General features: G+C 34.6%; 1 protein-coding gene across 1 annotated transcript; it reads right to left on the bottom strand.

The window, feature by feature from the left end:
• Window positions 1–4,806: 4,806 nt before the first annotated feature.
• Window positions 4,807–6,231, bottom strand: LOC109861586 (matrix metalloproteinase-9-like; the record flags this gene model as incomplete). The annotated part of the gene is made up of 2 exons (XM_020441292.1): window positions 5,727–6,231; window positions 4,807–5,661 (listed from the first exon to the last, which is right to left on the bottom strand). Coding segments are annotated over exons 1-2 (1,360 nt in total), but the record flags the coding sequence as incomplete, so codon positions are not given.
• Window positions 6,232–14,263: the final 8,032 nt, after the last annotated feature.

Here is a 14,263-nt window from a genome sequence, read left to right as displayed (position 1 = left end):
TTTTTTTTCGATATAGAACCCGTAAAAAAAGTTTCAGCTAAATCAAAAATGGGTCGGTCATTTTTTGTTCAATTTTGTACGGTTTGTAAAAGATTGACCCATATATATATATGTATGAAAACAAAATTAAAGTTCTTAAATAAAATTTCTAAAATTAAACAATGTTAAATAAAGCCTTTAAATCTTTTCAAATGTATAAAAAACAAAATTTTAAACTGTTTAAATATAAATAAAATATTTAGATTTTTAACATTTTATGCTTGTAAATAACAAAATTAAACTATATTAAATAAGAAATTAAATAATCTATTGAATATTTTGTAATTTAAAATAAACTTTGTGTCAAATATTATGCATATCATAAAATTCACAGTCTTCGATTATGCTTGACAAATTTTTGTTTGCATTTCACGTTCTTTAATTTTATGCCCTGGCTTTTTATTGGCATAAGTGCCTTTCTATTTATCTAGTAAGGTTGTCCTGGGAATGTTATACTTTTTACTAATAGTAGAAACAGGCTTTCCTGCTTTGATCTCGGCTATAGCATTAGCCAAAGTGGTTTGGCTATATAAGCAACGTTTTTTTATATGTTTTTTATTCGTTTTTTTAAACAATCATCACTCTTGGCTTGTATCTCACATATAAATAAATATGCAATAAGAATTTTTTGTAAAAAACTATATCCAACCACATATGTACAACCGACACTTTTGAGATTTTTTAGGTTAAAGTACTTTGTTTTGTTACACTATAGGTGTCGGTAATCGGGATAGGCTCACTTTTGACCTAATCACCGAGCCTCGGTAATACGGACATGTATCAAAACCATGTACCAATTATATATTATCTTATTAATTACAAAAATATACATAAAACCTTAATTATTATAATTTCTATATAAAATATAACAACTTTTAGAATATAAAAACCTTTTTTTAGTGACCTAAAGTTAATTGTATAACATTTATGATAACTTAAAAAAATCCTATTTCTTAGTTATATCAATAAGTAAAATGCATCATTCACATCGAAAATATGATTGCCACATTTTCATAATTTTTTCAGACTTTATATTAAACTAGTTGAGTATTTAAACTTTTTTATCCCGTTGATCTAATATTAAATACTATATTACATTTGTTTTATTTAATATTGTTAGTCATATTATTTTAATAATTGTTAACTTAAGCAAAAGTGACGGTATCTCGGACAACCTCGGTAATTGGGACCTTTACCCTAGCGTTCAAAAATTCTTTTAGGTTTTCGCGAAACAAAATTTGTGTCCCAAGTTTTGGTATCAATAATTTAATATCATCATCATTTAAGTATTTGAGCAGATTTAATTTAATGTCATTTTCTGTAATTAGTTTTAAGAAACTATTAAATATTAGAAACGCAAAAAAGTAAAGTATTATATAAAATAAAATACAAAAGTAAATATAACAAAAATAAAATATTCTGATAATGTGTAGCAGAAACGGTTAGAAATATTTATATTTTATACTCACTTTCAAATGTCTTAATGACATCTTTATCAAAGTCCCATGTTCGAGCAATTCTCGTACATTTTGTACACTATACATCCTTTTGTGAGTTTTCACTTATATTCCACTGTTTCACTTACACTGAAAACTGTCGAAACTTTGTTATTATGTATCAAAATGTAACCACCGGTGATATTACACGTAGTAACACGTTTTATGGCTAAAATTGTTTAAATATAAATTATAAAAGTATATATTGTAAGTAGAGATAACAATTGTACTAAATATTCACTCTATAGAAACTATGTTCACTCACTATGTTCACGTTTGGCTAAATACTTTACGTACGTACTTAACGTGTTATTACGTATCGAAACATAATCGCTGCCGGTCGCTGCGTCGTGATAACTGTTGCGTGTAATGGCACACAAATCAATTGCCGAACGCTACCACTGGCGCGCAACTGTTTTTGAATGATTGGACAGTTAGGCTACGTTTGGAAACATCACTCGTGTATATTTTATCTTTATTGCTCATTAGATATAAAACAAAGATAGAATGACGCTCGTGTGTACACGAGTGGTGTTTCCGAATGTGACGTTACATGCATTACTGTGCAAGACGTCCAATAGAAATAATTCCCGATAGCTCCTGATAGAATCGTTTTCTACGTAACAAAAAATTATTTGCAATGATACATATAACATATCGTAACATGTATTGCGCTTAACTTGCGATAATTACATAAATTATCGCAATTTAAGCGCAATACATATTACAACAAGTAACACTGATTTTAGTTTATAAAATAAAATTATATAATAATACAATATTATTACAACTTATTGTGCAAAATTTTAACAACAAATGGAGAACAAAGCGTACATTAATCTTAGAAAAATAACATAGTTACTTTTCAAAACATAAATTTTCGTAACAATTTAAGCGCAATACATGTTACTTGTCATAACATGTTATCTTTCTAAGACTGATGTACGCTTTGTTTTTCATTTGTTGTTACAGTTTTGCACAATAAATTGTAATAATATTGTATTATTATATACTTTTATTTTATAAAATAAAATCAGTTCTATGCAATTTGTTATAGTAGCTACGAAAATATTTAACAAAACTATATGTGTCTGTAGAGCATGTTGACAAATGCTTCCAAACTTAATGTCTTTGTTGCGCTACCAAATTTTCTTAGTTTCAGATCTTAAACTTACGTAGCAAGCTATAGCTTTGCTGAATCAACAAAACCATTTTTTTCCGTGTAGCAATCACTTAAACTTTCATATTCTTTCTAATAATAATATTCTATCTTTAGATGCAATTGTGCATTCGGAAGTACCGTGTAATGTAATCCGATTACAGATGCGTTTTTTCACAGACCCTTCTTAGGAAATATTGTATTATACAGGGTGTTTAATAAAGATTCTGCCAACGATCGTGACTAAATACAACGCAGTAAACTCCACAGAAAAATTATTTACCATTTTGCAATTTTCGCAATATTTATTGAAATATTACTTTAAAAGAATTGGCAAATTAGCGCAAAATTTGCGTGGTTAAACCGTAGGATGTAAACTGTAAGCGTGACAGCGGCGAGTGTCACACGGCAACAAAAAGATTGACAACAGTAGGTATATTATGCGGGTTCTGGCGCAATATTTCCAATAGGCGAGTCACGTTCTGTCCTTGTCTATCTAAAGGCGTTTGAGCATGCCTTACTGGAAACGCCCGTAAGAAAGAAAGAGAGAGAAATAGAGTCGATGGCAAGGGGGAAGGGGGATGGGGCGACAGCTCGCGTCGGAGACAGAAGTGGGAACCGCGACGGAGAGGGGAGGGGGGATTTGATCGATATTCGATTATTGATTATTAATGATTCGATTATCGATTATCAATTATTATTGATTAAAAGAAATTGATTGTTCTGACCCACGAGGCAAGAGAGAAAGCGGGGGCACCGCGCAAAAGGGATCATTGGAAGCATATTCGTAATATTGAGAGCAAGATTGGAGGACTTGGGTGTTGCGAATGAGATAACGTAGGAGTGTGGGTGGTGTCGGCGGAGCGTTCTTATCGGCTCTACCGGGACTAGCCAATTACCGACGAGCCGTAAAAATGAAGCATGCATTATTCGGCGTGTTTTATTTATTTCAGGTAAGTGAGCGTTATTTATGGCGTCAACAATTTTAACGTGTTTGAACGTGTTTAAGGTCGTTCAGCGCGGGCGCGGACGTGTTCGTGCGTGTTCGAACAGGTCCGTGCGTGTTCAAGGTCATTTGGATGATGACGTCATTGCTAAAATAACGTTACCTTTTAATTAGGATTTTAAATTGCGCACTAAAATAAATAATTCCGAGAAAAACCGCAAGGATGATGACGTCATCGGTAAAAATAGAACTCAAACAGGTCCGTGCGTGTTTAAGGTTGTTCGGATGATGACGTCATCGCTAAAATAATGTTACCTCTTAATTAGATTTTTTACTTGCGCAATAAAATAACTAATTCCGAGAAAAACCGCAAATTTTCTGGAAGCGGTGCGCGTAACTGTGCAGTCAAATAAATAATTCCGAGAAAAACCGTAACATCCCGGAAGTGCGTCTTTTCTTATCGCCGAAGCGATCAGGCACTTCCGGTTTGATGAATCATTTCCTGCGATAACAACTGCGTAAAAAACCGTTACGTACCGGATATGGTTTTTTAACGGTTTTTTAAATTTAAAATTTTAAATCTAAAGATCGCGAGGAAGATAAGGAGCGAAACAAGGACTATTGGTTAAAAACGTGTTTTCAATTAAAAAAATGTTTTAATAGGAAAGCATATGTGGGTAGGAAATGTGAAATAAAAAAACACTGTGTTATTGAAGAACAGAGCAATTTATTATTATGTTCTGTAAAAATAAAGTTACATTTATGAAAGTGAAACAAAAAAATAATAATATTTATGAAGGCGCAACGCCGTAACATACAGCTGACAGTTCTCAATTGACAATATCGTTGACGTCGAAGTCACCGCTCTGTTTTGGTTACATGCAGCGCCTTATATATATCCTAAGGATAAATGAAGAAATTCCCCCCACTCTTTCACACACAGTATATCTACCCAGAATAAAAAGCGTGTTCGTACTTTTCGAGTTGAGAAACTAGTAACTTTAAGTTGTATAAAATGTTTATATCTGGACAGTGGATATCAATTAATCTCATATTGAAAGGTTCCGCAGAGTGCATGAAATTGATGAATTTGTTGAACGCGAGATATCTGTCAGAGTACAAAAAGTACACATGGCCATCTGAATTACGGAAGGCTAGCGACATACTTGACGGAACTCCTGGAAACGTCAGTTTCAATTTGCTGTATTCCTTAATTCTCAAGTGACAATCGTCTACAACGGCCACGGAATCGTTGTTGAAAATGATGTAGGTGTGCCCCGTAGGAGATTGAAACGCAGTGTTAATGACAGCATCGCTAGGCAACTCAATCTCAGAGAAACTGCGCGGCCAACTGTTTTGCAATTGTAAACTGGGATAGGAAACCAAGTACACGTAACCATTGGCGAAGAGCACGAGCTCGCCGGATGGTTGTTGATAAACCGCACCCAACTTTGTAAAATTGGATGGGAGAAAGCGCAAGTATTCTGTCAACAGACGTGGGTAAATATGCAAACCCCAGTTCGCAGAGGCTATATACACGTATTTATCTTTTGTAATAAACGTAATGGTGGTTGTTAAAAGTATTGCGTCGGGATTGCGCACCTCGCACGCGTTCCTAGGTAACGGTAGAGGTTTGGGTTTACGCGGCAGCGACGGCGGCTGCGGCGTCGTCGTTGTTGTTGTTGGCGGTGCAATCGTCAGAGGGACAAATGTAGAGACCGGTGGTAGTTTAGGTGCATCCGGGTTAGATCCATAACGGTTTTGCACAGCCAGAACATCATCCAGGCTGAGCGTAACAGACCACTGTTTAACAGGCACGAACACGTACATTACCGAATCGTCGTGTGGACTGTGCTCTATTCCTATCGCATGTCCGATCTCATGAGTCAGCGTTCGCAACTGATGATTATTCCATGGATTTTCAGTGAGCTGCACGTGCCACTGTTCCTCATTGTCAATATGTACCTCAGATACATGTTCGATATTTCCGTTGGGATAATACGCGTGAGCGAGTACTCCACCTCGACCATCAAAGTCAAACGGACACAAAGTATCTTAGTAATGCTTGTCATAGTGTGCTGTCCACCTTTATACGAAATCACTAGGTTAGGATTGTGCATGCTGCGTGTAAACGTCAGTGAGGAATTCGCTGCCCACAGCGCGAACGCTGGCTCCGCTACTTGTAGATTCGCTCTAGAGGCGAACAGCAAGTTCCATGTGAGATGATTCGTCGGCCACTTGTATATGTGCTCCTTGTTCGAGTGACGCGTCTCGATGTCTCGAACTCCGTAACGCGGTTTTTTCATTGCACGCACCGTTTCTGTGTTTAATTCACCATCTATGGGTAGATTATAGAATTCTTGAAAAAGCGAGACAGCGTGATTCAACGCGCTCTCGGATATCAACGAGTTATCCACGTTGTCCTCTAGGTAACAGTACTTGCGTAGGAACGCTATAGCGGTCTCTCTTTTATCGACAACGCTTCTCTTCGTCGTCGTATTCGTCATCGACCTCGTCGACGCGATCGACATTACCGTCGTCGAAGCGACGAGGAGCGCGAGAAACGTTAGCGACAACGAGAGCGACGTCATCTTCTTCGCGCGCGCAGACTGATACTAAATAACAATCGAATACCGCGCGATGGCGATCGAAGAAGAGAGGGCGTGACAATCGCAATATTTTTACAAAAACAAATAACAACAACAATGTATTTAGTATTTTTAAAGAAAAAAAGGTTGTTACACGCATGACATTGTATATATTTAGTACAAGGAAAACCGCAACGCGCGCGCCAGACGATTGCAGCGGAAGCGTCAACGACGCTGGAAGTCGCGAGACGTTTTATATAGAATTGCATACGATGCAACTGAAGTCGCGGCTGATCTCGCAAAATGCAAGATGCATGCTAAGAATAACGCATAGTCTTAATCAGAATGCAATGGATACTGCGGAGACGCTCTAGTGTTCCCAGTACTGTTTCTAAGAAAAATAGTTCTGATTATATCGTCCAGCAGGATGTTTAAGCATCCACAACAATCCGTTAAACCGCATATTGTTAATGAATTTAAGTTTGTGCGGGAATACGGGTAGACTTGCGGGAAATACACAACCTCTGCAACGACATATAAAAACAACGAGATGCAGAGCGCGTATGCAGAAAGTTTTCTCCGTTAGTGAGTCTAAGTTGTATTATCCAAGCACTAGCAATATGAATCCCATCAAAGATTGTGTGGACGCTGCGGACTGTATAGTAGCTGCTGCTGAAGCACTTGCTCAAAAAGCGAGACTGCTCGCAAATAATATTNGAAAAGTGCAGAGCATTGCTCAACTATCCGCGGAACAACGAAGCGGATACTTTTTCACAATCACGTATAGTTCTACCGAAGAGGCGATATTGTTACAGCAATTGTAAGTAAACTACAGTATTACATACATTGAACAAATGAAAGAAATAGAATGAAATAAATAAATTGAATAAATTAAATAAATTGAATAAATTGAATAAAATTAAATAAATTGAATAAATTGAATAAATCGAATAAATCGAATAAATCGAATAAATCGAATAAATCGAATAAATCGAATAAATCGAATAAACCGAATAAAACGAATAAATTGAATAAATGGAATAAATCGAATAAATGGAATAAATCGAATAAATCAAATGAATCGAATAAATCGAATAAATCGAATAAATCAAATAAATCAAATAAATGTAAAATGGTAACAATAAAACCGCTCGAGGTAATAACAAATTAAAATTAAAACACAATATACAAGGTCAGTATCGAGCTCAATTAGTTCTTAAAAAGATATTATATTATACAATTAAATTAAATTAACATGCCGTTGTTAATTATATAATGATACAAACGTTTTGGCCCTTACTTGAGCCTTCTTCAGTGTAACAATAAATTTAAAATTTAACAATAACGCACATCTTGAAACGCACTTGAAGAGTTTGGAGTTAACAAGTGAAATTCTTACACGTGGAAGTCCTTTGTGAAAGATGAAGTGATAGGTAGTAAGAATTTCTGAAAAAGTTATGTAGTTAAGAGTCCGCACAAACTTTCCGTGCCATAAAGCCGGAGATTCCAGGTTCGACTCCTGGCCGAGGAGTTTTTTTCGCAATATTTTAAAAATTAGTTAGGGTGGTATTTGGGGTATTTCATATGTGAGATGCAAATCTAGCATCCCGTATGATTTTAAGAATTGAGATTTTCAATTCAAAAAATACTTGTAAAAATTTATAAGTATAGTTCGTTACATGTATATATATATATATATGTACACGTTTAGTTTCCGCACAAACATCCTGCGATTGGCTCGTATCGGCCTTACATATTTCTGTTGACAATTTCACGAGCGTTAAATCTTAGCGATAATACTGTCGCTATTTTTGTTTCTCATGATAGTTTTCTCAACAAAGAACCTACAAATCCGTTGTATACGGTCAATAATAAATGGTTTCACAATATTTCTACTAATTATATTCCCGAAGATGTAGCCTGTTTACTACAATTCGGTGAAAAACACTGTCTCCCAATTAGAGATAAAAAGAAAACTCATTCATTGAATTTATAAAAGACACGGAATTTAATATTAAAAATTATGACATTAAGTCCAAGGCAATGATCAGAAATAAGGTGATCCCACAGTTGCAAAGTTGTTTTCATAACAAATTTCACATTTCTAACAATGATAAAAAAATGTTGGATATGTACAGGTCGAGTAAATCTTTTATGAGACAGCATCCAGATTTGATTTTCACACGGGCGGACAAGGGAAACATAACAGTAGCCATGAGTAGAGATGATTACATGTTCAAAATGAAAGAACTTTTAAATAATAAAGACACCTATGATATTGTAACACGAAATCCAGTAAAAAAAATTGAATCCAACCTTCTTGAGATTCTCAAACGTTGGTTAACCAGTGGGTATATAGACGATAAAACATATTATTGTTTAAGATCCAGTGCTAGTCTTTTACCCAGGGCTTACGGCTTACCTAAAGTCCATAAAAAAGACATACCACTGAGAATAATTGTCTTCTCTATTAATAGTCCTTTATATTTTTTTTCTTCCTTTTTGCATAAGATTATTTTTGACAGCCTCCCTAAAGCTAGAAGCAACATTATTAACAGTTTTGTACTCTATGAACGCCTTTCTAATTTCAAAGTTAAAAGTGATGATATTTTATTGTCTCTGGATGTTGTCTCTTTATTTACAAATGTTCCAATAGATTTGACCATTAATGGTCTAAGAAATAGATGGTCGTACATTTCTAAAAACACCAACATTCCGTTGAATGAGTTTTTAAATGCGGTCACTTTTGTACTTTCTTCCACCTATTTTACGTTCGACGATGTCATCTATCAACAAACTTTTGGCTCCCCTATGGGCTCGCCTTTGTCTCCCTTAATGGCTGACATTGTTGTACAAGATATTGAGAACAAAACACTTTTTAAATTCAATAATTCAATCTCTTTCTATTATCGTTATGTGGATGTCGTCGTTCTTGCGGCTCCGTCGAATAAGTACAATGACATTGTATCCATGTTTAATTCGTTTCACGACAGAATAAAGTTTACTGTGGAATTGGAGGATAACCGTTGCATAAACTTTTTAGATTTATCCATTCATGTCGTTGATCATAAGCTTGAAATTGATTGGTTTCATAAAAAAACATTTTCAGGAAGATTTTTATCGTTTTTTTCCAATCATCTTTTATGCCATAAAAAAGGCACAATTTTTAGTCTTATTGACCGTGCAATCTTGCTGTCACATCCTGATTTTCATAATAAAAATGTTGAATTTGTTATTAATACTCTACTTGACAATGGTTATNCTCTTGATTTTATTTTTAACAATATTAATATTAGGATTAAAAAATTTATCTGCAAAAAAATTAATAGTTTGTTCGATATTGGCTCTCTTTCCACAGTAGACAAAAAGCTAATTGTTTTACCATACATTAAGAATATTTCAGAGAACATTAGCTATACTTTTAAGAAATCGGACATAATAATGGGATACAAATGTCTCAATAGACTTAACAAAATAATAAAAGTTCATAAGGACCCTGTTGAACATGACTCTAATAACAACATTATTTATAAAATTGACTGTTTAAACTGTTGTGCATCATACGTTGGGCAGACGAAAAGGCAATTGAAAACACGACTAAAAGAACATATAAATGATATCAAGAAAACATCCTCACATTTATCGGTCATTTCACAACATAGACTATGTTTAAATCATTCTTTTAATTGGGACAATACTCAGATTTTAGATCACAAACTTAATTTTCACAAAAGATTGATTTCGGAGACTATCCATATTAAAGAACAAACATATGGATTAAATTTGATTGATGACACTGACTTACTTGACCACTTTTATTTTAATTTACTAGACATTATCAAACATTCTAAATTTTAAATTCAACGGACGTTTCTAATATTCTTTGTTACGATAGTGGGGATTATGATATATAAACCGTTGCCTTTGCTCTCTGCTCAGTGTTTGATTGTTGACGGATTTGTAAGTTTCGAAGCTTTTGACCTCTTTTGTTTGTAATTTGTGCGGACTCTTAACTACATAACTTTTTCAGAAAGTCTTACTACCTATCACTTCATCTTTTACAAAGGACTTCCACGTGTAAGAATTTCACTTGTTAACTCCAAACTCTTCAAGTGCGTTTCAAGATGTGCGTTATTGTTAAATTTTAAATTTATTGTTACACTGAAGAAGGCTCAAGTAAGGGCCAAAACGTTTGTATCATTATATAATTAACAACGGCATGTTAATTTAATTTAATTGTATAATATAATATCTTTTTAAGAACTAATTGAGCTCGATACTGACCTTGTATATTGTGTTTTAATTTTAAATCAAATAAATCATATAAATCAAATAAATCAAATAAATCAAATAAATCAAATAAATCAAATAAATTTGAATAAAGTAAATAAATAAATTAAATAAAATTAAATAACAATAAATGCATAAAGTATACTTATATAATAATATGTGTGCTGTTATGTTCTTTATAAATTTAACATACACCATCAAATCTATGTGTGTGACAAAGATGTCGTAGCGATGACTTATAGCTCTGAAGCCATCGTTCAAGATGGGAAGTACGTACAACAACGGATTCAAGTTGAAGACCCGGTTTTAGACGTGCCAAGTTCATTATTATTATAAATATTTGAGAGTTCCACTGTTGTAGATATATAAGGAAAATATTCTATGTATAATATATATAAAAGCTTGTGTATTAATAATAATGAAAGATACTGCTCATAGTAGAGTATACATGTTTGTTTATTGTTCCCTCTATATCTGAATAAAAAAATATTACATTGCATTGTGTAAAATATGTATAAAACAATAATTCTGTGTGTGTGTGTGTGTGTGATATAAACGTATTGAAGTATAACAAAGAACCATACACATTGGATTCATATTAGTATTTACTCTTTTGCGAACAATACATACAATTGAAAAAAAAATCTTAAGTCATAAGATGTATATAAGTTTATAGACAGAGACGTCACAAATCGCTCAACACATCGTTCCATGCTGACTACCACGCGTATAGTTTACACACGTTTTCCATAGCGCAATGTCTCGAGTGGTTGCCGCAGTTGAAGACTCGCGAATCGTCGAGATTTCGCAGATTTTCGATGTCCTCGTAGTCGGCGTCGATGGCCTTGATGATGATGTCACAATCGTTGAGTAAGTCACCAACGATTTTTGTCAACCACTGCTTCTTCTTGGCACCTTTTACATACACTAGTGTAGACCCATCGTTCGGCGCGCTCGACAGAGCGTTTCGAAGCAGCGGCTTCAAGCGTTGATAATCCACCATTCCATCGGTCCAGTGCAGACTGTAATGGTTGACAGTGAGCCAGCACGCTCGAGTTTGCTCGGCTTTTGTCAACAGGTTTCACGACATAGGTTCTCGAAACACATGATGAATCAGCTCGCGTCTGTTTCGAAGTATTGCCGCTTCTTTAATTATAAAGTTGTTGTTTCCAATCACAAAACCTTGGAGATCCACGAATATCGGTATGTCCGCCGAGGAACGCGGCAAGCTGGACGTCGTCGACGTTGACGACAAAGCGTGNGACATCGTTGACCGTTCGAACGCGACTGCTCTAAACGATTCGTCGCACGATACTGGTCAGCGGATTGTACTCGACGATACGATCGTGTATAATTAGACAGTACGCAGTTGTATTGGAGGATACATTTTCTTTGCAGTTGAATTCACAGCGAACGTCAACGGTTGCGCTCTTGACCGTTTCGTTTTGACGCGAACAGTCGATGACTACGAGCGGTCCGCAGTAGATGAACTTGTCCAACGTTAGAAGCGCCTCGTCCTCGTCACATCCATAGTAGGATCGTCTGAATTTGATGTACATATCGTACAACACGGCGTACAGACGGCGTCATTAATTCGAAGAATAGGCGCGGGGATCGGAGAGCAAGCGGGGCGGTTGCTCGTAGCGCCAACGGGCGCCGTACTAACAGTTGTGGACACCCGATTGCTACTAGTTAGTTAGTACGGCGCTCGTTGACGCTACGAGCAACCGCCCCGCTTGCCCTCCGATCCCAGCGCCTATTCTTCGAATTAATGACGCCGTCTGTACAACATATCGTTCCTTACTAAAATTCCTTACTAAAATAAAGATTTAAGTCGTCGTAAGGATAAAAATCTAAATTTAGAAACAATTTTATGTTGGACAAGTTGCAATGATCGAACCGCGAGCAATCTCGGCTGACAACGTTCTTTCAACCGGTTTGCAACGCAAAAACGATGTAACGCGGCTTTTCCACCTGCGTAGCCGCTTTTACAGCCCACNAATGAGACGTAGTGTTTTACAACAGCGGGTACTCGTACAGATCTCACGAGCAAAATCTCATGGATTAATATCAATCGCTCTCCACAGTGCGCAACAGCTTCAATTTGTTCACATCATTTAACACAACGTGCAGCATTCGCCACTGCACCAGTGTGCCCAGTTTTGACTCTCTTATAGCACGCTGCAGCAAGTGGAGGGGATACGCACACAGGCGAGCCGCCGTGTACGTGTGCGCTCGACGCTTCGACCGTCTTCGGGCGGTAGAAGAGAACAAAGATATGTTTAGTGTCTCTTTTTTTCGACATAGCTATAGCGTACGCGGCTAGCGCGAGCGGCTTACCTTGCACTCGCAATTATACATTTAATATACAGTAAACAAAAGTATTCTTGCAATAAAAATTTTATTGTATTTAAGTTTTAAAAACAAACTGTACACATTGTTGCTCAACGGAAACCGCGAGAAGGTGGTGGTTTCTTCCGTCACACATAATGTAAAACATTTGTTTCGTCCAATATTGTAATAAATGTTTATATATACGTTTATTAGCATAAAAAATAATACTACTTAAAATAAGTGAAATAATTCTACATGTTATAGTATAAAACAATGTTTCAATAAAAATATAAAGAAATACAAAAATATAAAATTTAATACATTATTTACAAAACCAATGTTGTGTATTTCCAAAAAAAATATAGATAGAACAGAACAGATAAAAGCTTAGATAGAAAGGATACAAGTAGAAAAGATAGATGGAATAAGAACATAGAAAAGAAGGAGAAATAGATAAGGAAAGAACAAATAGAAGAGATAAAAAAATTGAAAAAATATCCCGGACAGCACAAACTTTCAAGTGACATCTTAAAAACATTTGAAGTGCGTCCTTAAAAATAGCACATTTTCCGGATGTCTTTAAAACGTATTTTGCAGGTCTATGCTGTCTGGGATAAGAAAAAGAATACAACATAAAAAAAGACGCGCAATACATAGAGAGTGTTATGATTATTGTAAAGTCACTTTACACGAGTTACAATTGACAACAGAAGTCGAAACAAAAATATTTAAGAAATTAAAATGCATTTATAAATAAATAAATATATATATAAATTGAAAAAAATAAATCTAACTAAACAAATAAATAAATAAATATAAATATATATATAGAAAGTAGAAAATATATAGAAAATAGAAAATAGAAAATAGAAAATAAAAAATATAAATCTTAATAAGTAACCAAATAAATAAATAATAATATTTATACACATATACATTGTTACTTATTTTAAAAATTTTAAAATGTGGAAAATGACTTTTTTTAGTAGGACTAAAATAGTTGTAACCGTTTGTATTTTTTTACACTAATATACAATTCGTTATTAAAATTCAGAAATGTTTTTCGGGTTTGAACCGCGTTAATACATATAATAATGACATTAACGCATTTTTCAAACCTAAAAAACATTTTTAAATGTTACTACAACACAAAAGCATTAAATATCAGAATTACAATTCGTTATGTTATCTTAAAACATTGAGTAGTATAACAAATNTAAGTTATATAACTGTAACGACAGTTGCTCTTTATTTATATAAATCATTCCAGTATTAAAAATAAAGTAAACTGAGGTTTTACGAGGACAAGNTAGAATCGATTAATGGTACAATTATGTTGTAAGTTTGCTAAATGNTAATCAGTTTGGGAAAACTAAATGTAACAATAAAACATCACACATTTCTACGTAGT

Source organism: Pseudomyrmex gracilis, unplaced genomic scaffold (genome assembly GCF_002006095.1).
Source record: "Pseudomyrmex gracilis isolate BER0280 unplaced genomic scaffold, ASM200609v1 scaffold_852, whole genome shotgun sequence".
NCBI classification, from domain to species: domain Eukaryota; kingdom Metazoa; phylum Arthropoda; class Insecta; order Hymenoptera; family Formicidae; genus Pseudomyrmex; species Pseudomyrmex gracilis.
This window is presented reverse-complemented; position numbering and strand designations above follow the sequence as displayed.